General features: G+C 44.9%; 1 protein-coding gene across 1 annotated transcript; it reads right to left on the bottom strand.

The window, feature by feature from the left end:
• Nucleotides 1-18,650: 18,650 nt before the first annotated feature.
• Nucleotides 18,651-24,576, bottom strand: GMNC (geminin coiled-coil domain containing). Its single transcript, XM_063407944.1, has 5 exons — nucleotides 24,425-24,576; nucleotides 23,468-23,624; nucleotides 23,302-23,387; nucleotides 21,985-22,101; nucleotides 18,651-20,649 (listed from the first exon to the last, which is right to left on the bottom strand). The coding sequence occupies exons 1-5, from the start codon at nucleotides 24,425-24,427 to the stop codon at nucleotides 20,011-20,013; spliced, it is 1,002 nt and encodes a 333-aa protein (XP_063264014.1). The 5' UTR covers nucleotides 24,428-24,576; the 3' UTR covers nucleotides 18,651-20,010.
• Between the last annotated feature and the right edge of the window lie 52 nt (nucleotides 24,577-24,628).

Genomic DNA, 24,628 nt, shown 5'->3' with positions numbered 1-24,628 from the left:
GCAAATGTGCTGGGCACCTTGAACCCAGAAGACTTCTATGCAGTAGCTGAATTTCCTAAATCAATTGATTTAGCCATGGAATCGTCCAGGCAGTTTTCAGTGTGGGTAAGTGCATTGGAGATATGCTTTTACTTTGAGGGTTTCCTCTCCATTCTGACAAAAGGGGATTAAGGAATATACTGCTCCTGCACCCCATGCAGCCCTTGCTTTGGAGAAGGAGGAGTTGCAGCAGCCTCTTTTCAGCCATTGCCTCCTCCACACACTCCCTAGCTGGGTGCAGTGCAGGAATTTGGCCCTTGACAGGACCTTGCACTCACTGAAGGCAGCCTTGGCATGGGGAGTGTCAGCTCTGTGACCCTTGCAGATGTCAGTAGTGGATGAATAGGCATCACCAAGACCCCACAGTATGCCAAGTTTTTGTAAACTCTTTTTGTCAAGGGCTATCTTTTCAGTGCATATGGAGCACCTACCTTTGTGTGGTTTTGGTCATGATTCCAGGTGCTGCTGAAATGTAAATACTTACTAGAGTAATATCCAAGCTCTGGCAGCTTTTGTTTTGCTTTTCATAAGCTCACATACCAGAGAGGGCTGGAATTCAGGATTTACCAATAATGGACCCTGCTCTAAAGGGGATGCTGTTGTCACTGGCAGTGTGTAAAGGTGGGTGAGGTATGTTAGCAGATAGGCATGGTTACTCTTGGGAATAAATAACTAGGATTGCTTCTGTGAATGCCTTGGGAAATGTTTAACTGTCCTGCTTGCTGAAAATACTTGAATTTACATAATCCATTAGGCTGAAATGATCTTTGAGATCATCGAGTCCAACCTTTGATCAAACACCATTATGTCAACTGGACCATGGCACTGAGTGCCACATCCAGTCTTTCCTTAAACACCTCCAGAGATGGTGACTCCACCATCTCGCTGGGCAGCCCATCCCAATGTTTAATCCCCATTTTTGTGAAGAAATTCCTGCTAACATCCAACCTGAACTTCCCCTGGTGCAGCCTGAGACTCTGTCCTCTTGTCCTGTCATTGGTTGTCTGTTGGAAGAGCCTGACCCCACTTGGCTGCACCCTCACTTCAGGGAGCTGTGGAGAGTAAGGAGGTCCCCTCTGAGCCTCCTTTTCTCCAGGCTAAACACCCCACAGCTCCCTCAGCCACTCCTCACAGGATTTGTGCTCCAGACCCTTCCCCAGCTCCACCACCCTTCTCTGGACTCGCTCCAGCACCTCAGTGTCCTTCCTGAATTGAAAGGCCCAGAAGTGGACACAGGCCTCAACGTGTGGCTTCACCAGTGCCAAGTACAGGGGACGTGTTGTCCAAGTTCCTAGTTCTTGAAAGAGCTGTGGAGTTTGAAAAACTAGTTTTTGTTTCAAAATCTATTTTGTCATGTGATTTAAATGAGTTATTTCAAGGGGGAAAATTCCTTCAAATCAACCTATTGTGTTTTGAAACACAACCAGAGCCCTTGCTGTGCAAACAATAGGGGCTGCATTGCCAGCATCTCCCTTGCCTCAGCTGCAACAGACCATGCACTTTATGCTGCTCGACTGGAATCCAAACTGTCGTGTCTGAGTGTTCAGGACAAGCTGGTTAAAGTGGTCTGACATCAGAGAACAAGGCTGAGGGCTGCAGTCCTCCAGGCAGAGGGATAAATCCTGGGTTTCAGGGCGTCCTGCTGGTTTTGGTAGTTGGTAACGTGGGGGTCATAGCACTCTTTGGTGTGCTCCTTCAGGCAGGACTTGCACGGCCATCCCAGTGATGCCAGTCTTTAATTCAGCATCAAACAGACTAAAATCTCAATCTGTCATATTTGACAGAGTTGCATAGTGAGGGAGATAATTTTTTATGAGCTGCTGTTTTATCTCTCTCTTACTTTCCCCATTTTCTTCTGTTTCATCTTCCTCTGACTTCTCTTTTAATTTTTCCCTCTGGCCAGCCTGCTCAGTCCTTATTTTTTGCTTCAAAGTCTTTTACTGTCTGAAAGCTGAATTTGTGGAGCATATGGGCACTTAGCGCAGGCCACCTGTGTGCATCCAGGGACTCTACCCAGTCCATGAATTGTCTGCTTGACAACCTCAGAGTAAAATGTTCTGCGGCCCCAAATGGCAGACATGAGACAGGCTGCTGCCAAGGCATGGTGGAAACCCTAAATTGTTGTGATTCCTTTCTGTCCTGTAAATGTTGTTTATTTGCATAAATTCAGAGAAGCCTCCTGGACTGTCTCAAAGCTGCAGCTGTTTCACTAAATTAATCTCAACCACCTCCACTGTTTTGTGCTGCAATTTTGCCAGCACCCACTGCAGGCACAGCTGTAGGGCACAGCAATTTGTTTCCATATGTTCCTCACACAGCACATGGAGTAGCACCCAGTGGTGCAAAATGTTACTAGTGGGACAGATCCCAAAATTTTATATCTATTTATTAGGTGCTTGGAGCCTGGTGTTTCAGCAATTTTGTTCACAATTTATGCAGTGGAGCTTCAACCTGCAAATACAATGCAAGCAGCAGAGACTCATAATTATGGTGTTAATAAGCGGTGTTTCGTAAGTGGTCTCCTGGCAAGATGTCCCATGTAGGCTGTTATGCAAGCCATTTCTCCTTTATTAATTGTTGCTAATTATGTTTTCACTGTGAATGATCCATTAACTAGCTTAGTATGGCAGAGCTGAACAAGAAAATAGTATTACATTTGCTCAGAGAATAAGTAGTAAAGCCATAATTCTTGGCTGGGTCTCTCACTGCCACTTGCTTCCCTCAGATATGTTCCTTATCACTGTTTATTGCCTTTCAGGCCCCATGGGCTGTATGGTTTGTAAAAGGAGCATTCAGGTTATATCATCTGTCCCCTTTCTCTAGTGCAAGTGATTCAAGGCCTACATTTTTTATTCAAAGCAACCCAGCTTTTGCTAGATGTAAAAGCATATTATAATGATGGCCAAGATGTGATTTGAATGCTTTAACAAGTAACAATGGCATCAATCATCCACTTGGAAGGTGAAGCTGCTTTCAAACAAATCTGGATACAGCCTTTCCTGGAGGTACTCATGAAGGAACTGCTGCAGGTTTCTCTTATAACAAGAACTTATTTTACGGAGCTTGGATGCAATTAATTATCCAGAAAAGCAGTGGCACTAGTGGGTAAAACCTTTAATTGAAGACTGATGTCTCTATAAACATATACAAGAGACAGGCCTAATCTGATTGGGTTTCAACATCCTAATAGTACTGTAAAGTAGTTACTGAGTAAACCAGACTCTATAAACAAGTAGGACTACATGTTTAGATAATCCCCATCTTTGTCTGCTGAACAATTTAAATAATTAAGAAGGAACCCAAAGGGAATGTGGATTTATGAAGATGCTTTTTTTGTAAAGCAAGAATACACAACATATTGTCCTCAAATCCAAGGCTCAGAGAACAAATGGGTCTTTGAAAATATGTCATGGTAAAAGACCACAAGGAAAAGATCAGGGTGTTAACCAAGCCATTACAAACAAGTGGTGAAAAGAAACTGTCTGCAGTTCAGTTTAGCAACACAACTGGGAAAAGAGCAGCCAGGCTGAGACCATTGATGACTGTCATCACTGTCACAGCAGCACATGATGAACAGCACAGGATTTGGAAAATCTGCATGAGCTGCCCCCTCACTGCCAGCGTGTGCTGATGCTCCACAGGAAGGACTCTCTTGGAACATCTGCAGAGAGCACAGGGAAAATGGGCAGTGTGAAGAATGTCTGGGAAAGCATGAGCAGAATTCCAGTGCTGTGCTGCTCTGGGGAAGAATTCCAGACCCTCCCAGTGCACCTGGAGCAGCTCTGGCACTGTACCACTCCTTGACTCAGGTGCATTTCTGCAAGATGAGCAGGGAACTTGCTTATTGCAAATACCTACTGCTATGATGCTTGTGGTTTTATTCCTTTATCCTGCTATATTTTATTCCCTTTGATAAAACTTATTTATGTACTTTGCTCTTTTTGTGTTATTCTATTTTAAATTTCCAGTTAAACCCTCCAACTTGTTTAACTAAAGGCTAGAGATAGGAGAGGTTAGGGATTGGTCAAAAATTGTCAAAATTCTTATAGATTCAAGAGGTGTGTCATGTATAAATAAACAACTGTGTCTCCACTGGGGTGTCACTCATGGCCACAGGGCAGGTGCTCCCCTACAAGGGTGAAGGCAAGCAGAGGGCATCCAGATTTCTTCTTTGTCCTCCACTCTGCAGGGAGAGCTGGAAAAAAGCCCTGTGGACTGCCTCTGTCTGGAAATCTGGAGGAATGGTTGGGTGTATTTTAAATGGACTTTCACTGAAGCAGCTTGGGATAATGTATTCAAGATGGGAAAACACTGGGAAAGGTGAATTTGAGCAATGCTTTTCCACAATGATGCAGAGAAAACTATTCTCAGCTAAGACTAAGAATCTTTCACTTGTGCAGGTGATTCCAAAAGCAGGAAGAACTAAGGACACAGAGAGTCACTTCCCATCCAGTTGTCAGATCAGTTTGATAGTGATCAATCTCCTCCAGATCCTCTCCTATCTGTGTGTGTTTGGTGTATAAACATAAACTTCCAGGCTGACTGGGACTGTAACTCTGAACAGTGGGGCAATAGGTGCACAACCAGACCACTGCAAGATGTGTGGTGCATTTATGCCAAGCCTAATTTGGCCTCTGGGTCAGAAATAAATTATTTCTGTTATTCTGTTATAATTCTGTCTGTTATTGCAAGTGTTGTTCATTGAATATAGATGTACTACCTAGCCCCAAAGATTACAGTTTGCTGGAGGATACTGGTTTGGAAGAAATTAGATTAACTGAAGAGTGTTTTTTAAAGGGTATTTTTCCTTTAAGCATGATGAGGGTGTTGAAATGATTGATAACCCTTTTAATACAACTAGAGTCTGAGAAAGAATTTGGTGGATAAATGCCATTTAAGATAAAGGCTTCAATGAGATTTGCTTTCAAATACTTCTAAATGTATAATTTTTTCACAGGATCACTTTTTGAGCAGTTGTTCCAGCTGGAAGGTGAATCCCAGGTATGAAATCCCAGGTGCTTTCATAGCCTGCCTGCACAGTGGCACATACTGCAGCCAAGCCAGGGCTGCACCTGTGCAGCTTGTGCATGGCACCTTGCATGTCTGTGCCCTACACTGTAGCTTCTTTAGCAAGAGAATACACTACACTGCTCTGGCCAGAAGATGGCAATGAGAAATGAGGTTTTACACTCTATTTTTTTTTATCAAGTATTGTACTGTGGTGCTTCGAGCTGATCATAGTTTATATGTCAAATCCTTCCAGGCAGGTTTTTTTTTTTTAATAATTAAAAACCCCAGCTTCACCTCTACACAGATGAAGCCACCAGTGGGCTGTGTCTGAGCACATACAGCAGGAGGGAATGTAGGTGGCAGTTAAAAATCAATTTTCCCTTGATTGATCTTTCATACCTGGTTTCCATAAGACTGCACAGTGGTTGTAAAGCCCAGAAACATTTGGCAGCTGTGTTTTAAGGACTTTGGGAAGATCGGATGGCTGAAGATTCACTTGAGCACTGGGGCCCAGGGTAGCTTCTCCCCTGGGGCTTGAGCTAACAGGTTTTTAACAGTGTAGGGGAATCTGTTAGATCTGTTAGAATGTGTTGATTTCTAAAGTAAGAATGTAGTTTTAACACAAGGTTCATTGCCAGAAATTCCTCAGCACCAGTGAAAATGAAGCTGTGCAGTTGTCCCTCAGGAGCTGGAGGCACAGGAGAATTATTGCTCACCTGTTCCAGGGATATGAGGGTGTTGTTCCTGGTGTGGCAGCTCTGGTTCCACCACGAGATGTATCCCCCAGAGCACTTTTGCTGCATTTCTTCTGGTTTTACTCTCACCTCTACAAAGACCTTAGTTCTTCATACAAGATAAGAACTTAGTGGAAAACTTCAAAAGATGATGTTTCTCATTAAACTGTTGCTATTGTTTTTCTCATGCTGACTCCTAATACCCATCAGAAGTAGAAGAATGGAGTTGGCAGAGGCAAACTCACAGCGGTAGAAGAGGAAATTTCTCTCCTCCTGCAAAGCTGAGTATCCAAAAGCAGATGGGTTTTACTACTGGGAACAACTCAGAACAGAGCAGTTCTTCTGACCTTAGTGAATGATCAGTTATTTCAATCTTCCCCCTCAAACAGAAACAAAGGTAGTCAAGTGTTTGCAAACTTTGCACAGACTCCTTTGCTGATCCCCAGAAAGTGAGATGTGTTTGCAGGAGGAAAATGGACAGCAGAAGAATACTGAAGAGATCAGACTAGAAGAGAAGTGAGGCCACCAAGGAGACAAGGTCAGAAGTTAAAGAGCCAGGCTGACAGCTTGCCTGATCCATGTTGATTCCCTCAGGTGATCTCCTGAGACAGGAGCTCATACCCCACCATTTCACAGTCCTGCTGAGGTTGTTTTAGCTACACAAACTGACTGTAGTCACATAAACTCCTGGACCTCCTATTCTGCATCTTCTTTTTGGGGCAGGACAGCATTTGAGGCTCTCCCTTTAGGGTAAGGGAGCTTATCTGTGGTGTGTGTTATGCACCATGATGGCAATTTAAGTGCAAGTGACTAATTTTAGCTTCCTTGTTTGCTCTCAATTCAGCAGTTACAATGAAGACTCTCCAGTGTCCTCTGCTGTTCTTTAACAACTCAACCAGGCCTAGTGTCAACAAGGAAGCAGCTAATCAAAGGCTGCTGGCATAAATGACCAGACCCAGGACAGCACAATGAATGCCTCCACAGGTGCCCCATGCCCACTCTGTTTGCCTTTCCTTGGTTTTGCATTAACCTGGCCCTGCCATCCTCCTCCCGTGTGGCCTGATGATCACAACCCTATCATCTGATGGGACTGGAGGTAGCTGAGCACACCATTTTTTCTGCTTGTTATCATTTCCTAGGGCTGAGAGTCAGATTTCTTTAGGGACAGTCTGCAGAGGTTATGTCCCCAGTGAGAAAACTGTTTTAATTGTCCAAATTGATTAATTTGTTTCATGGGACACTTTCTGACTCCCTAATTCATGCTTGGGGAGTGTTGACTGCACTGGTATATGGCAGAATCCAACATGAATGCGTTCATTCTCCTGTGTCACTTCATGTTGAATTGTGATTTTTTTGGAATTAGGTGGAAGCCTTCTTCAATTTTTTTTTGATAGAATAGAGGTGCCAAGCAATCAAAACCTGTTTACACCATGGCAAGTAATAAATGAAGGCTCTGATATTTTAAGCAGGGGGTTGTATAACATTCATAAAGGAAGAATAGGAGTTCTGCCAGCCATGCTGGTTATTCATCATCTTCTCCATCAGTTTAGCCAGTCTTAGGTATTCAGGTTGTTCCTTCCTTCTTTTTATTTCATATTAAGCATTACTTTATTTTCTAGGGAGAACAGAAATAAGAATAGAGAATGAACATAATGATGACAAATGGTTGCTTTGGCCTTCTCTGGGAAGACTGTGATAACCTTGGTCTGGTCTTTGTGTGTTCCTTCTGCCTTGCCATATGAGTTCACTGGGGTGGCCCTAGACTGGCAGAGCTCCAAGCTGGCGTGTGTCTGACATTGTTCAGTGGGAACACTCTGTGCAGACCCAGGCACGCTCCTCTCCTTGGCATCACAGGAAAGAAAACAAAAGGCCTTGGTTCCAAGTTTGTTGGCTTTATCATCACACATGGTTGCCTCCTCTGTCCTCCAAAAGCTGTTTCAACCCCAAGAGCAGATCATTGGTGCTATCTGGCAAATCCCTCTTCGCTTGCCAGCCATAGACAGTTGGCTTCCTTGGCGCTGATGTGTAATGCTCCCCTGCTGCAGGCTGGGTATGGGCATGGAGAAAGAGTTGAACATCCATAAATCACTGATTATTGTCTCTGTCCACCTCCTTGCTCTGCTTAAGCAGAGCTTTTGTGCAAAACTGATTCTTCCAGGGCCTTTGTCTGTGGCCAGCTTGACCTTCCAGATGAGAGAAGATGTAATGGATGCTACTAATTTTGAGAAGAGTTCCAGTCATAAAATGTATCACAAATATGTTTTATTTCAAAGCCTTTGACACAAAAATTCTTAATTTTCCTTGTCAGTTTTTTTTTTTTTTTAAAAAAAAGAAGAAAACAAAAGGTATAATGTCAGTGTCCAGCATTCAGCCCTGTTTTCAGCTTAGCTTTAGGGAGAATCAGTCAATCTGTAAGGGTAAAAATTGTTGCCAGGTTTCTCAGGTTACTACAAGGGATGAATTTACAGTGGAATTTCAGAATAATGCAGTCTGAGGAGGGGCTCGCATCCATGATTATCTTGTGCTGTTAGAAGCTGTCTGAGAGGAGATGCTTCCAATTGTACAGTCTTTTTCCTGTGTTGAACCTATTGGTTGGGTGAGCAACTGGGAAATATTAAGTTGGATGTAAGCATCTGGTGCCTCTGATCTGTGTTAATGGGGGATAGCAAGAGACAAACTATTATTCCACTCACATTAAACATTAAACATGAAAGAGTTACATTAAAATGCCCTAGGAGAAAGGAATTACTCGTGTCTTTTTCATCAGTGGGTGGTTCTTCTAGATTTGACACTGGCATGTGTCTGACTTGGTGCACCCAACTATATTTTTGAACAGAAGTAGGAGTTAAATTATCCTTTCAAAAGGGAATGAACACCCAGCTGGGGTTAATGCAGAAACATCAACAAATTACTCTGCTTTGAGATGCCTGGGGAAGAGCTGCAGTTTCTGGATTCTGCTCCCAAATGCATTTGGACAAAGGTAAAAAGTGTAAGGATAAAAGTGAAAATCCTTAGTCCTGTTAGTCTAAGGCAGGTGGGTGCTGACAGATTTTTACTTGCACATAGATAGTACATGAGGAGACAGCTGATCAGATGTGGATTTAGAATCACTGAACACTTGAAAATCTGAAGATAGAAAGAGACTACAGTGGAACAATTCTGTTCCACATTTCAGCTCAAAGGGGTAACTTCAAAGTTGAATTGGGTTGCTCAGGGCCTTGTCCAGCCACCTGCTGATTATGTCTAAGGATGCACATCAGCTACCTAAATCCTTGCTTGTATTGTGAGGAATTCTGTCTTTATGTAGAAATGTATGTATGTATCCTTAGTTGTTTCTGTGTAGCAAAAAGAGAATGGGGAGACAAAGGCCAACATAAAAATCTCTGAGGGTTTCCTAAAAGGGGCTTGAAACCCTTCAGGAAAGAACAATAAGCCAATGTTGATGCTCAGAAGATGAGTTTCAGCTTCAGGGCAAATAAGAATCAAAGGGAAAGATGTCCTTCCCTTATAGCTAAGTAAAAAAAGATCTTAAGAAACCAAGAAAATTAAAGTAAAATAATCAAATGCCTCTCACAATTCAGTGCTGTTTTTCCTCCATGAGCATTACTCAGTTCCTTGATTCCCTGTCTCTTGGTTTCCTGTTGCCTTAGAGTCAGAGAAGAGAGGTCTTAGGGAAGCACTTGAATTCCATTCTCCACTTCAGGGCCTGCCAGGGAAGGCAATGGGCTTCCAGCTGCCCTGGACAAGGCTGGTTTGCTGACCCCATGGGCTAGTGGCCAGTACATTTTCTTTGTTCGTTGTAGCCTCCATTGGGATGTAAAGAGAGTGCCAGCCATGGATTTCATTAATTCCACCATCAGTAGGTCTGAATTCATTGCCACTAATACAATGCCTTTTTTTCTGTGTGCTGTGCCAGGGGTATTTTTTTTTTGACACCATGTGTGACCTCCTGTTATTTCTCAACAAATGTTGGCAGGCACAGCACAGCTGGCAGAGTAAAGCAGCACAGTGTGTCACAAACTGCTGAGTGCATCCATGCTGAAATGAACAGCCAATTCCAGAGTGCGCTGAAAATTAAATGAATAAGAAAGAAAAATATGCCACTATTGCTCCCCTTTACTCCAGCTTTGACTGCTGCTCTCCATTGCATGTTAACTCTTCTGACTTAGACTCAGGCAATAGCCAGAAAAGGGTTATCACAGAGTTTTAGAGTTATATTTTTATCTCTCTTCTGTCCTTCTAAAACTTCCCCGGACTCCTTTAAAACAGGTGTTTCTAAACTGTTCACAAACAACTTAGCAATTAATTCCTTTCTCAGAGCTGATATTCAGACTCTGCGTTTTGATTTTACAGGAGGCCTTGACCTGTTCAGATAATATATTGCAAATAGTAATTGTAGTGAATGTTCATTGTTTCCAACAGTGGATAACCCACTTTTCCCATCTTCCTTTCTTCTTTGGGGTTCTGTGCCTCTCCCCTGTTGCTGTGGAAGATGAGAGCAGGGTGAAGTCCTGCAGCTGGTCACAGGCAGCCTGAGCTTTGCTGGTGACAGAAGTGGCTGTCATGGCTTAAACTGCTCAGGTGCAGGACAGAGGACTGGGTAGTGTTGCAGAACATGACTTTTGGGGATATTAGGTCTACTTCTTTATTAATAAATCACTTTCATATGTTAGGGAGCAGTTGTGCCATCCTAGGAACTTGCCCTGCACCAGCCAGTGCCAGCCTCTCTTTGCCTCTGCTCAGCTCCCCTCTGCTCAGGGCACAGCAGAGGGCTCAGACCCTGCTGTCAGCCCAGGGCTCACCCAACCCCAAAGCTCCTCAGCTCAGGGTGTTCATGGGTTCAGCCCTGTCCCTCAGGGTGGGTAACACACAATCCACACAATCACATCTGGGCTCCTGTCTTCTAACAGGACTTTATGGAGCAGTTTTATTTTATTATGGTACATTTAATTAGACCTGGTTTAGGGTGACCATGTTAGGAGGCAAATGTTCATGGGCAGGTTTCTGCTGGGACACCCTCTTCCTGCTGTCAGAGGCATGTGTATAATTTTGTGTGCTCAGTATGGCACACTGCACGGGAGAGCAGGGAGATGTATGTTCCCTGCCAACAGGCCTCTCAAGATGGCAAGGCAAAAAGAAATAGCTTCAATACAACTATCCTGCAAGCCTGGTTCTTCAGTGGATTGTCATTTTTTTGGCACCAAGGAGAGCATTTTAAGCTGATGAGAAAATGCAATAGACTGATTTACTTGGATGCTTTCAATGTTTCTTTGACTTTAGCCAGGGGAGCCCAAAGGGGGGGTAGAGAAAACCAAAATATAATGCTGCACAAGGCTTGTTTGTATGCACTGGGGCTTGCAGACACTCACTGAACTTGTACCTGCTTAAGGGCCAAGTGGAAAAAGAGGGCAGACAGAGGGAATTTTTGCTCTTGCTCAGATTAACAACCATTGTCAGCAGCCCCAGGTGAGGCCATGCAGCTTGGAGAAGGAAAGTGTGAGTAGCTTATACCTTCTCCCTCTGCAGTCACACTGCCTTGCAGAATTTCTGATTGTTCTTGGGCCTCTGGCTCACCCTCCTCTTCCTCTCCTTGGGGATGGGTCTGTGGAGCTGGGCCCCCAAGATGGCACTGATGAGATGAAGTGTCCTGTGAGCAGGAAGATAAGTCTTAAATCCAAAAGGATAGAAATAATCCAATTTCTTATCTTTTCATGGGAAAATCTTGCTTTTCTCTTTGCTAAAGAGCCCATTCAGAGCAAAGCTAAAGGTAAGCAGAGACCCCGTTAGGTGCCCCGGGGCAGTGATATGTTGTCAGCAGGAGCATCCCATGCCTTTCCAGTAGAAGCATCTCATTCCTACTCTATTTTCTCAAATTGGCTGGTCTCTTGTCCCCTTGATCTCCCTTTAAAGACTGCAGAAGGGGTCTGTAAGCCACTGGGGTGACACAAACTGTTCCTGTGGCTGAAGTGTTTTGATGGCAGAGGATGGGACAGGCAGAAGTGAGGATGTGAGGATAAACAAGTCCTGACAAACAAGCAGCAGTATTGGTGGCTCTTAGAAATGAGGAAGTGTGACCCATCCTTGTAGCCCCAGGGCTGGCACCAAACCCTGTGCAACAGAAAGCCAAAGAGAGGGAATTGCAGTGGCAGTTCACAGGAGAATGGTGACAGTGACACAGTCCCTGGTGACTGCTGCTGCAGCTGAGCATGAGCCCATGCATTTGCAGTTGTTTTTCTCATAGAAAAAGTCAAGCCCTGGAAGACTTTAACTTTCAATTTGCAGTGCATTGAAGGAACTCATGTCCCTGTTGTGATGGGGACCCCAGTATTGCACCTCTGGAGCAGTGACACACAGCATGGTGTTTCTCATGTGGCAGCTCCAGGACCTTCATTATAGCACAGAAGCCTGGATCAGCCCTTGGATAAGGGCTCACTGCTCTTGTGTTCCATCATGCTGCTGCCTCTAATTATAGTCAGTCCTATCTGATTAAATGAAACTGGAATTTACTGGCTACTCCTTTTCTCTGCTGCCTGTGTCATTAATATCCAGGGGCTCAAACTCAAGAGCACCGGCTTTTGCAGGCCTCTCACATTTCTGGGCACATCTTCTGGAGAACTGGTCCAAAGTTTGGGTGTTGGCAAGTTCTCCCTTCTTGGATGATACAGTAAAAATATCTAGAAGTGCTTCAGGTTTCTAGAGTTGTGATACTGCTAGTCTTCCTTCTATGAATTCTGATTAAATTAAAGGACTTTCTTTACAGGAAATTTTAGGTAATGTCTGCCTGTATTCACAGCTCAGTCATTTATTTGGGTGTAGCCCAGTAGTCTGAATAGCCTGTGATTTACTGCCACCAGTGAAATGAAACAGAATCACTTTCTCTGATTTATATCCTCTATTGTAGTTAAATATTTACACAGTATCAAGATCTTAGTAATTGAATGGCTTACAGATAGGCAGCAAATGTTTATATACCTCTGGAATGGCCACAGGGTCATTGAGGTAATGATATTTCATTTTGATAAAAAGTCTTTTACTAAGAAGAAACTTAAAGCTCTCTCAGCTCCATTTTATTCTCGTGGTCAGACTTAGTCATGCTGATTTCAGTGGGTTACTGCAATCCTTACAGACTGTAAAAGTGACACAGTTCAGAAAAACACTTTTGTTGAAATGAAGCCGTTGTAGTGGAGGAACACAGCATCTTTCCCCAAGCAGTGTTGTTGATTTCTTCAGGTAAGAAGGCAAGAAAAATTATCAGGCTAGTATCACTCTCTGAAGGAAACTGAAGCTGGCAGGTTTGAACAATACCTACCAGTAATAAGTCAGTGTTTCTCTACTCACTTGCAGAAAAGTATCACTAAATATTTCATGACCCATAGCTAAACAAAATTAGCCCTGTTTCCTGAAGCAAGAAGGAATCCTGTCATTCCTACTTGTTCTGGTTGATTCTATCTCCAAGGGAGGGAACTGGAATTCAAAGCAGGTGCAACAATTACAGCTGAGTTTGCATATTGCTGAGCTGATCTTTGCTTTACAGTAATATTCAGATCTTGGGAATGAGCCGACATGGATTACACTGTTGGTGAAGAAAACTTGGACAGTATGTGTATTTCTTATAAAGAAGAGTTGCTTGTGTCTTGGAACTATGTGGTTTTATAACCAAAAGAGATGTCAACTTTTCTTGAAACAAGAGTCTCCAAAGAGGTTTTCCATCAGCTTAGATTTTCCTTTTTTTTCATCATTTTTTAACATTGTCAGATAATTTTGAGGTCCTGGATTTCAGGTGGGACTAGATGAGCAAAAAGTAGGAGAACAGCAGAAAGGTAGTTATTACTATATTCTGTCTCTTGATTACTGAAAATCATTTTAGCAACTGTCTTTCATGTAATTCCAGTGTGGATTTTGGAGAAAAAACAGAAACAATCAATGTATATTTTAGGTCCTACTTATAAGTGTAATTTGGAAAAACCTTTTAGAATGTGGGAGGCTGTTGGGGATCCTAGTCTGAGGGAAGAAGAACAAAATTTACTAGTGATTAACATTTGTGATACAATTTCCTATATAATGGAAACCATATTCCTACCTGGATAGTCTAAATAATCCTATAACATAGAGTGATGATGATTTTTATTCTGTAGTAACAGATGTTTCTGTGGAATCAAGCTCAATACCTGGAGATGGATGCTCAATCAAACATGCAGTGCCTTGGAAGTTACAAAAGATGCACTTCTCAAAGGTCACAGGGATTTCTTGGTTTCTCTGTCCCATCTGGGAGGCAGATGATAACCTCTTTATCCTGTATCTGGGATAAACTGCAGTTCATAACACTGGTAAAAGGGAGCTTTCCAGTTGACACTTCCTCTACATGCAGTGATATGGAGCAGGATACTCTGAAATTACCCTGCCTGTTACCCAGCTGCCTCACAGCCTGGGCAGAGGAGCTCGGCACTATTTGTACCTGTAAAGAGTTATGGTTATCAAGGATGTAGCCCTGTGAACACGGTATTTCTCCCTACTTTTTCACCCCGAGCTGTGTTAGACGAAGATTACCTCAAGATCCAAGCAAACTCATTTTTCTAACCAGTGCCATCACGTATGACTGCGTCCTTCGAGCCCTGGTAGCTGCTGGTAAGGGGACAGGGCTGTCCCAGCTGTGGCACCACGTTTGGGTGGGATATCGCGGCTCTCTCTGCTGGGGACCCCTGCTCGTCCTGATGCTCCCGCACCCGGTGCGGGGCCGAGCGCAGGGGCAGGTTCAGCACCTTGGCCAGGGCCGGCGGCCGCGGGAGCTTCGTGCCGGGAGCCGGCAGCGGCTCGGTGTGCACCGAGACCCCCAGATGTGCACCGAGACCCCCAGATGTGCACCGACACCCCCAGATGTGCACCGAGACCCCCAGATGTGCACCCAGACACCCAGATGTGCACCCAGACCCCCAGATGTGCCAGCCTGGGGCCACAGCCCCGCAGCGAGAATCGTCATTGCTCCACACCTCTGGGTGTAACTGTGCTGCTGCGGCCTCGGCTGGGTGGCTGCTGCCTTCTACAGAGCTGGGCTCGTGTGGCACATCTGGGGCACTGACAGGACATCTAGGACGTTGACAGCACATCTGGGGCACTGACAGCACATCTGGGGCACTGACAGCACATCTGGGGCACTGACAGCACGTCTGGGGCACTGACAGCATATCTGGGGCACTGACAAGCACTAATGGGGCACTGACAAGCACTAATGGGCTGTTAGGCCCCCATTCCCCCAGCTGGAAGCTGGCTTTGATGACATTGTTTGTGCTCCTGAGAGCATCACAAAGCTCTCAGTTCCTGACCCTGTGCTCTGTGATCACTAACCGGGAATAATGTCACGGGGGAAGATGTTACACATGCAAACATTGTTTAGTAAATGAGCATTTAGAGTGGTCTTTGACTAAGAACAGCTTTGGAGGCAGCAGTTGTTGGGAGTTTAAACTAACCATACCAGCACTACAGCCAAACTTTAGGTGGGATTTTTAAAAATAAATTAGGGAAAATGGGAACCTCAGACCTCCCAGCTCTTCATACTTATACTGATTTTCATAATCTGTTCCTTGTGAACTATTATTATACTGATTTCCTTGGGCTGCACTGTGTTTAAGTATTCAGCCTTGAAATAACTCAGTGATGCACAACTAATGAAGCAGAAGAATGACTGGAGAGATGGCATTTTAGGTGAATCACAGCTCATTCCTCAAATTATTTATAGACTGCTCTCTCTTTATGACAGGATGTCAGCTACCCAGCAACAGGCCAGAGTGTTTATGAATCATCTCATAGACTTAGTATGGCTTCTAGATGAAGGCAGAAGAGATTAAGGAAGGCTCACTTTGTATCTTTTCATAAGCAATAAGCCATCTCCATTCCAATGAAAAATCTCTCTAGTCCCAGCTGGTGCATGGTTACCAATAAACCTGCTCATGATCAGAAGGAAAAGTTAATAACTAACACAGCTTTTCTTTGTTGTCAAGTAGAGCTGAGTAGAGGTTTGAATTTTTTAATCAGGCTTTTCTCTCTCATCTCCAGTCTCTTTATGTGACACCTCAGTGCCATTTTAAAATTCATTATTTCAGAGTCAAAATCAGGAGTACTCTAATGAATCAGGTTGTCCTGGATCAGGATGCTCAGCTGCCTAGGAAGGTGTAAGTCTATTAAGTGAGAGAGCCAGATGGTGCAAAAACAACAGACTAAAAGCACAATATTTCCCTCTGTCCTTGCTGTTTGGTAGCATGGCACTTATTCCTGAGTCAAAGCAATAATGGTTTACTGCAGTGTGCTGTGCAAGCCCAGGCTGGAATGAGCACACCTGTGGCTGTCAATATAGCTGGATCTGGTATCATAAAAACATGACATGTCCTTGTGTGGACATTTGTCATTGCAGGAAATAAAGGTCCCTTTCAGTCCTCTGGGGAGCTATGTAGGTGCCAGGTGGATGCTGTGCTGTGTGAGCAACAGCTGCATGGTTTAATGGGTGTTAAAGTGGGCAGAAAGAATTGCATCCATTGGATGTTAAGTTTTATTAGACATAACTTAGTGACAGTGGTAAAATTGACATTTACATATAATCACGGCCTTTTAAAATCACAAAAATCACGAACATCAACATATTAATTGTTAAATTAACTTCCATTTCTGTTAGTGTATCTTTCTAAAAACATGAACTATTTTAAACTATGCAGCTGCACATCACATTCACATAATAAAGCAAAATTCAATTAAAAAAATAAAAAAAATTATGTTAATACAAGATGAATATTTACAGACAAGGAAGTTCACTGCTGCTCAAAGAACCACCCAGGGCTCCATGGCCATTCAAGTTATAGTTCCCCATCCTGGAGTTTTATGGACTGGTACTGATCCTTGGCAAGAGGGAACTTTTCGGATTTTGCAGCATCAAGAGTTGTGTTTTCATGTCAAACAGCTATGAACAGGTCCAGTGGTGAATTCCAGAGAATCCAAAGCATAGAAGCCAAGTGTAAGACCAAAGGCAGTATCAGAACCCAGAACTTTTATCTCCTGGCCCTCACTTCCAGCTGCCCGTTTTTTGAAATTAGAAATACAGTACCAAGCTGCAACTTGTCTCTGCTATCTCCTGCCTACCTAGTTGTAATGGCTGTGTGAAGAAATAGATTTTGTTTCCACTTTTTACTTTCACTGCCATTGATATCTAGCTAGCTCTGGGGCCTAGGAACATGTCAGGGGCTTCCCTGGGCTTTACCTTGGATGTTCCATGAGCAGTAGGGTGGCTTTGAATACCTTTCCCCCCCTGGGGATGGATACAAAAGGACAAACAGGGAGGATCAAGCACAAAACAAGACTGAATGCCCATTTCAAAGCTCCATGTAGGCAAGACCTGTCTCACATCTTTGCAAGCCAAAGAACTGTATCACATTAATGCAGCTTCAGTGCTTCCAGGCCAAGGAAATCATGGGGACACAGCAGTTTCACTCAACATATCCAGCCAGCACCAGCCCAGCCAGGAACTGTCCTCACATCCCACCATGTGACAGTAGTCTGCCATGAGACATCTTCAGCCTCTTATTCATTTTCCAAATCTATTACACCTGTAGGAAGGCAGGATTTTCAGAGGAACCAGGCTGTTTAGAGTGAGGTATGCTGAGCAATGGCTTTCTTTTGGCAATAAGAGTAATATTTATCTAAAGGAATGGTTTGGTCACTGGGCTGACTTGCTTGCTGTGGGTTGGTATTAGACAAATTCTGTTTCTGTTCTTCTTCATGTAAGTCATGAAATACTGCTTCAAATGGTGGTGTCAGGGTAAAACAAATCACTCTTATTTGTTAAACTGCTTTGGGCAACCTTCTGTTTCCCTTCCAGTGTGCTCCCTCTGCTCCAGCAGCATCATTACTGCAGAGAACTTTGCTCAAGCAGTTGCCTATACCAGAATTTTCAGTTTTCATGTGCAGGTCAGGAGCACCCATCAAGTGACAGGAGCAGCACCATGGGATCCTCTACCCAAATGAACTCCAGTAAAGTCAAGCTCAGAAAAAAATATCTTCAACATAAGCTCAGCTCCTTCATACAGACTAAAATCCAGGAACCCTCAGGAAAAGAAGAGGATTCATTTACGTAAATGATTCCCTCACATTCATAATTTATTTGCTATGAGACAAAGGGTCAGTCACCCCTGTACAAAAGGCTAGTAAAGGCTCAAGCATAAGTTTGTTCCTACTGAAACCCTACTTCAGGATTGTACCAAAGATCTGACATTTTTGTTCTGGCTCTCTGCAGGAGAAGTTCTCACATGCAGTGATATAAAAATGTGGAAAGGAAATGTCAGGCAAATGGAAAGCTTTTCTCTCTCTTCAGAGAAAAAACCCCCTGATTTAAGAATTGCTGGTAGGACAAAAGCACTTATTAGTGCTGCTGTCTCCATAGCATTGAAATTCACATGCAATAGCATTCTATAGAGTTAGAAAACCTAAACAGATGTTTCTATTCTTCTGTTTTACAGCTGCTTTCAGAGATGTGGCATCTACAGCTGTGTTGGGTGTGGTCCTCTGGCCACACTGCCTCACTCCCAGTTTGCTGTGCATCCTCTACATCACCCATACCAGGGGTTCCCATCACAAACTCAGGTTAAGTTCAGGTAACACTACCACATACATCAACAAAAACTCCAGTGACAGGAGTATTTTCTTCAATGCTCTCTTACGTAGTGGGGCAAGAGAGAATAATAGAAAAGAAATGCATTGAGAAAAAAAAAAGAGTTGTTTATATGACAGGATTTTTCTTCTGTTTTCACTGAAAAGCAGAAAAGTGCTACATAAACAGTGGTCTTATCTGACCAGTCTTCATCACAATTTTATGGACTACAGCAAGCCTCCTGAACAAATACTTTTATTTATTCTATGAGCACTGCTTGGTTTGGGTTTTTTGGGTTTTACTGAGTTTTTGTCATGGTTTTCTTTTGCAGAGGTTGTTGTACAGATTTGTGGTGGGTTTTTTTTTTTTTAGCGTGGTTGGCTTTTTAATCCAGTGAAATAATGCCTTCATTCATAAACAATCAATGCTTTCGAGTTGCCTATTCTGGAAGTCTGCCATAGTTACTTTACTATCGTGAAATTTTGGGTTTGTTTAAAAGTATGTTTATTTAGAAGTCCTTTGGGAAATCATTACTGCTCCTGATGGAGTGTCTCAAATATTGCAATTCTAAGGCACAACAGGCTTTTAGGAAATACTTTTATCCTCTAAAAATAGAGGAATATCCAGTTTTCTATAGGAAATTAAGCCATTGGAAGAAAATCATCAATTTTGGTTATTTTTACTTAAGTCCTTTCTCGATGCCAGTGACCTTCTCTCAGAGAGTTTTAAAGCACTCTCAAAGTAGTGCTGTTCTTACCCTCAGCCCATCACAGTCTTGCAGACACAGAGAGGCAGGAGCTGACATTGAAGGGTGTGGTTCCCAAAGACCCACTCCAACCACTAAGGGAAACTGCCTCTCCAAATGTAAACTCCCTTTATTGACAGACAAAATACCTTTACAACATATTAGTAAACACATCAGTCACTTAATCACTCTGTAGGAAGACCTACTGCACTTGCCAAATCACTTGTAACTAAGCAGCCTCCAGGCATCTTTTCCTTTAGATGGAAATCCTGTTTTTATTTTGAGGCATCATCAAAGAATGTGACAGCACCATGGAACTGCAGGTAGGTCAGCCTTGTGCAGCACCTAAGGCAACCATGGGTACTTGTTAAATCCAAGGCAATCTGTGTAGTCAAGAGAGTCATAAATCTCTTAGAAACTGCTGTTCCTCAGCCTCCAACCTATGCCTCCTTTGTTATCTGTGGATATCTGTGAGTGAGGTGTATTCCCAAAGTGGTTTCCAGTTTGGTGCATGTGACAGTGATCATTAAAGGTGAAAGCCCTCCAGCCTGGAAACTACCAGTAACAAGGAAGAGCTGATGTCAAAAACCCAGGCAGGTAAAACAAGTAAAAGCAGGTATCTCAACCCAGGCACAAGAGAAAGGAATCCAGTTTGAACATCTGCAGCAGAAAATTGGCCAAGTGCAATCTGGAGTCACATCTGTGAAAATCTGTGAGGGAATGAGGAGTGGGCTAGTGAGAGAGTAGGATTTAAAGAACCCCCAAAGGGGTCCTTTTTTCTGTCTGAACCTGTCCCATGCACAAGGTGAAGTGTGACTCCTACATCCCCTGTGGCTGGCCCTTGCTCCGGAGCATCACTCAGGCTGCTTGGGCACCCAGGTGAATCTCCATCCCCCCTCGTCGTCCCTGCGCACAAAGGCCTGTCCTTGGTGGAAGCTGTGTGTTCTCACGTTGCGGTGCGGACTCAGCGACGTCGTGAAGGCCACTTCAGTTTTGTTGGGTGACAAACCACCAGTCAAATAAGGCAACCCATAGGTTGGGAGGGAGGAAACACTTGGCGAGGAGATGCAGGGTACTGAGGAAAACTCAGGGAGGAAGGGAGAATCCTCGCTGGAGGGATGGGTGCTGCTGCTGGCTGGAGGCACATGGCTGCAGCTAAACACTGCTGCTGCTCCTTCCCTGTGCTCATAGTCCACTGCTCCCCCAGGGCTCAGGCAGTACGTGTCTTTTCTGAGGTCTGGGGACAGGGCACTGTAGTTAGCTGAAGCTTCATCAATGGTGTTCACGTCTTTTAATCCTAAAGTCTGCAAGACCCAGCTGTCCACAGCAGGGCTGGCTTGCTCTTCACAGGCAGTGAATTCATTAAAGAGGTTCCTTCTAGCTTTGGAAGCATGAGGAGCATCTTCAGGAACAAAGCAGTGGTCCTCTTTTAATCTCCTCTTGGTACTTTTGAGGATAGCACAGGTTTTTTGCCCATGGCCAGACAGTAGTTTCTATTTAAAAAACCAGAACAACAAGGTGGAGACAGAAGATTAAAATTTGAATTTCTAGATACCTGATACCTGTTTCTGACCTCAGATGCACAAGATGGTTACTACTTGGTTACTACTGTCCTTACAGAGACACTTTTTTTTCACCTTCTGCTTACTCATAGGGGCATGACCAACAATTTTGTATTTTTACAGTGTCTGCAACAACCCTGTCCCTGAAAGAGAAGAGTGTGACCATGTCAATAAGACCTGTGCTCTGATGGCATTCCCAGCCCTAAGCAGTGTGCCAGCAGTGCTTGGCAGGTGAGCAGGGCACAGGGGGCAGAGTGGCAGCCTGCCAAAAGGGAGGATGCAAAGGTAACTCATGCTGGGATGGGCTGATCCCCACCAGGCAATGCTCAGAGCAGCGGCCTGAGTGGCCCGGCACTCATCAGTTCACCTCAGCTGTCATTAACCCAGGACAAGGGCCCTTCAGGCATCCTGGGATGGTCAAAGAAGGCAAGAATAAACAAGGAAGGTCCCTACCATGTCATGAATTCACTGCTCAGACACCTCCCATGGCAGTTCCACACTGGACCCTTCTCCACAGGACACAGGGGGTGGCCGTGTCTACCTGCTGTGCCCAGTGAGGGAGACCTTTTCTACTGCCAGAAGCCAGGTCTGGCCAAGGGAGGACATTTCACACCATCAACTCATCAACAGGACAGAAAAGGAAGGTCTCCTGTCTTACAGTCATTTTTACCTCATGCCCAATCCACAGAGCTGAGCAAATAATCAATAGTTCAGTTTCATGGGCAAGGCTGGAATAGCAAAAAAGGTCTTTAAGCTGATCAGCTATTTTTGTTTAGATGAGAGACAAAGAATACAAATGTTAAAAAAAAAACCCTTCACACTTAGTTTAACAGAATGTTTCACCCAACCTGAAGTATTTAATTTCGTATTTCACCATTAAAAAAATCGCACACAACTTTTTAATTAATAAACTGGAAAAAAATCCTTATCAAAGGGATAATCGACAAAACAGAGACATTCAAAAATATATATTCAAATTTGAACTTTTTACTGAAAAAAAAAGAATTAGGAGGGAATAATTTTACCTTGACTATATAATCTTAATTTATAGCTAATTAATAAGTTAAACTTAATTATTCCAGGTGCTATACTGTCTCCACAGTCAGAACCTGACAGGTTCTTATTCCTGGAGGAAACTGTCCCCTTTGTGAATTTAAATGTGAGTGTGGGTTCCACTGCAGATTGTCTACACACTTAAGATTTTCCATATATTTTACTGGCCTGTTCCTTCTGCACACATTTGTATGACAGGTTTGAACACAATACCTTGGCTTTTTCTTCTAAACACTTAATCAGGGCAGAATTCAGGTATTGTCGGAGGTTATTATTTTCTTCATGTAACCTAGCAAGTTCCTCTTCCTTCTGAAGCAAAGTATCTTGAAGCTGTGGAATAGAGATACTGATGAATAGGTGTTGACTCTGTAACTTAATAGCAATTGCCCTCTGGTACAAGCTGCTTGGATTTGATGATCTGGGTGTTGCTTTGTGAGCTCAACCCACCCCCTCCAGCCTCTTGTCTCTATAAATCTAAGTGGCATGACTGTTCAGTTCTCACTTTTGACTTCCTTTATTCTTTAAGTGAGTGCTTGAGAAGATTACCCTGAAAAATCCTGCAACCACAGAATAATAATAGAAAATAATTACAGGTAGCCCTGTGTGCAGCCAGAAATGGTCACGGGCATGACAGCAGCTTCAAGATCTCCTCTTGAGCTGCAGCAAACATCCCTTTGCACCCCTCCTCCCCATTAATAGCTGGCTGGTGCAAAAAAGGAGAAGGAGTTGCAAACTAACAATTTATGGGAGTGCAGAAGGAAGATGCAATTGGCATTCTTTATGATACAGCAGCACTCAGTGATGTCTTCAGTTGTGGACTACTGTGCCAGCCCTGGTACATATAGAGTTGAGATAATCCCTGGTCTCAAAAGCTGAACAGGAATGGCAGACACCATGGACATATAGAATTATGGTTTGATTCCAGGGACCTTTAAGTTAATATCTGAATTTTCACTGACTTCACTGCATCAAAACATCATTCCAAGTACTTGATCAGAATCAGCAATGTGGAATTCCTTCACCTAAGACAGTTCAGAGTTTCTCCTGTGTCTTGCTGGGATTTACAAAAAACTGAAAGATAAGAGAAAATAAAGTAAGAAAGAAAACCTGTTGGTCAAAATGACTGATATTCCACGTAATTAGGCAATTCTGGCGGAATCATTTCCCATTAAGTTAAACCTGGTGGAATCAGGAGGACACACACTACCTATTTTTAGCCAACAGCATCATCAGAGCCTGAGGGACCCCCTGTTCATAGCCCTGGTTTTCTTCAGTGCCAAGGCTGCTGCCATATGATGTAAGAGAGGAGGAATGACTAGGGAACCCCACCACAGTTGGTCCAACTTCACAGGACAGCATGGGGGAGACAAATACTTCACATAAGGAACAACAGTTTTGTGTCACTTCTCACATCCGTGCCAGTGACAGGGAGACATGCCATAAGCCAGCCCAGAAGGCGCCATACATGACATAAAGTTCGGGAGCCTCGTGGGGTGAACCCGGGTGTGCCGGGGGGCGAGGAGCCTTTACCTGCTTGTTTCTGTAGAGCTGGGAGGACAGCTGGTCTCCCTGCCACGCCGCGTCCTGTGCCCCGAGCTGCGGGCTGCAGAGCTGGCCTGCGGAGCAGAGCGAGGGTTAGCCCGGCCCGCAGCGCTCCCGCTCCCGTTCCGCGGCCGGGCCAGCGGAGCGCACTCACCCGGCGGCCGAGCCTCCCGCCGGCCCTGGCTGTGCGGCGGCTCCGCGGCGCAGACGGCGGCCCAGGTCTCCGTGGAAACACCGGCGGGGGCGGACCAGGGGCAGGCGCAGCCCGAGCCCCCGGCGAAGTCCGGCTCCGGGCACGGCCGGCCGGCGCTCTGCGGAGGGAAGGGGCCGAGGCGATGGGCGCTCGGCGGGGCCCCGAGGAGAGGCGGTGCCAGCCCGGCCCCGCCGCGCCCCGGCAGAGGCGCCCCGGCAGGGCAGCGCTCCCGCCGCTGCTGTCCCGTCGCGGCCGGGCTGTGCTCAGGTGCCGCGGCGGGGCAGCCCCGCCGCCCCTGCCAGGCGCCGCCGGCCCCCGAGGCAGCGCCCAGCCCTGACCCGGTGCCCGCTCCCCGTTTTCCCGAGGCACCGCTCCGTGCGCCGAGCGCGGGCAGTGCCGCCCCGCCAGTCCCCGCAGCACTGGGGCTCCGAGCACAGCTGTGCCAGGGAGGCGGCTCAGTCTCCTGCAGACCCTTGGGAAATGCTACGGTCCTGAGTGGGCTTAGGGTAAAGTGTCCTTGGCCACCATGGGTGCTCGACTCAGCTCTAAAGCAGCAGCATAGAGCCAGCAGAGTCACCTCCTGGCTGCTCGCACTCTCTTCTGGCCCCTGCAGTTCTGCATGAGTCCCAGACCGCAAAGCCTGGGGTTGTCTCTGGATTCACCCTTTCTCCCTCCGCCAAATAAGCCTCATCTGCAGCAGCTCTAAATCTCTGCGAGGAAGGCAACGGCAGAGTTTGGTGCCTGAGTCAGAGAGTCTGCCCACCCATGGGAAGGCACAGCAGCAGAGACTGCACTGGCAGGTAGAGGAGAGCCCTCCTTCCTCCCCATCTTAAGAGGGCATAAAATCTATTGCACTCCCCCAAGGGAGAGACCAGCTTCTCCTGCCTTGAGGTCGAGAGAAATGCAAAGAGCACTTACCATATTAGTGGCAGAATGAAATGCAGGTCTTGGGAGCACGTTTCTGTTAAAGCCCCAGAGAGGTTTAAATGGCTCTGAAGGAGGGGGAGAGGGGGGAGACCGGGGAGGCGAGTTTAATCTAAAGGAGCTCCCAGTGACGCCTCAGAGCTCTCCTGAAACCCAGCAATCTGATTTGGTGTAAAGCTGTCAAACTTGTGACGTGAA

The sequence above is a fragment of the Prinia subflava genome, chromosome 11 (assembly GCF_021018805.1).
Source record: "Prinia subflava isolate CZ2003 ecotype Zambia chromosome 11, Cam_Psub_1.2, whole genome shotgun sequence".
Taxonomy (NCBI): domain Eukaryota; kingdom Metazoa; phylum Chordata; class Aves; order Passeriformes; family Cisticolidae; genus Prinia; species Prinia subflava.
This window is presented reverse-complemented; position numbering and strand designations above follow the sequence as displayed.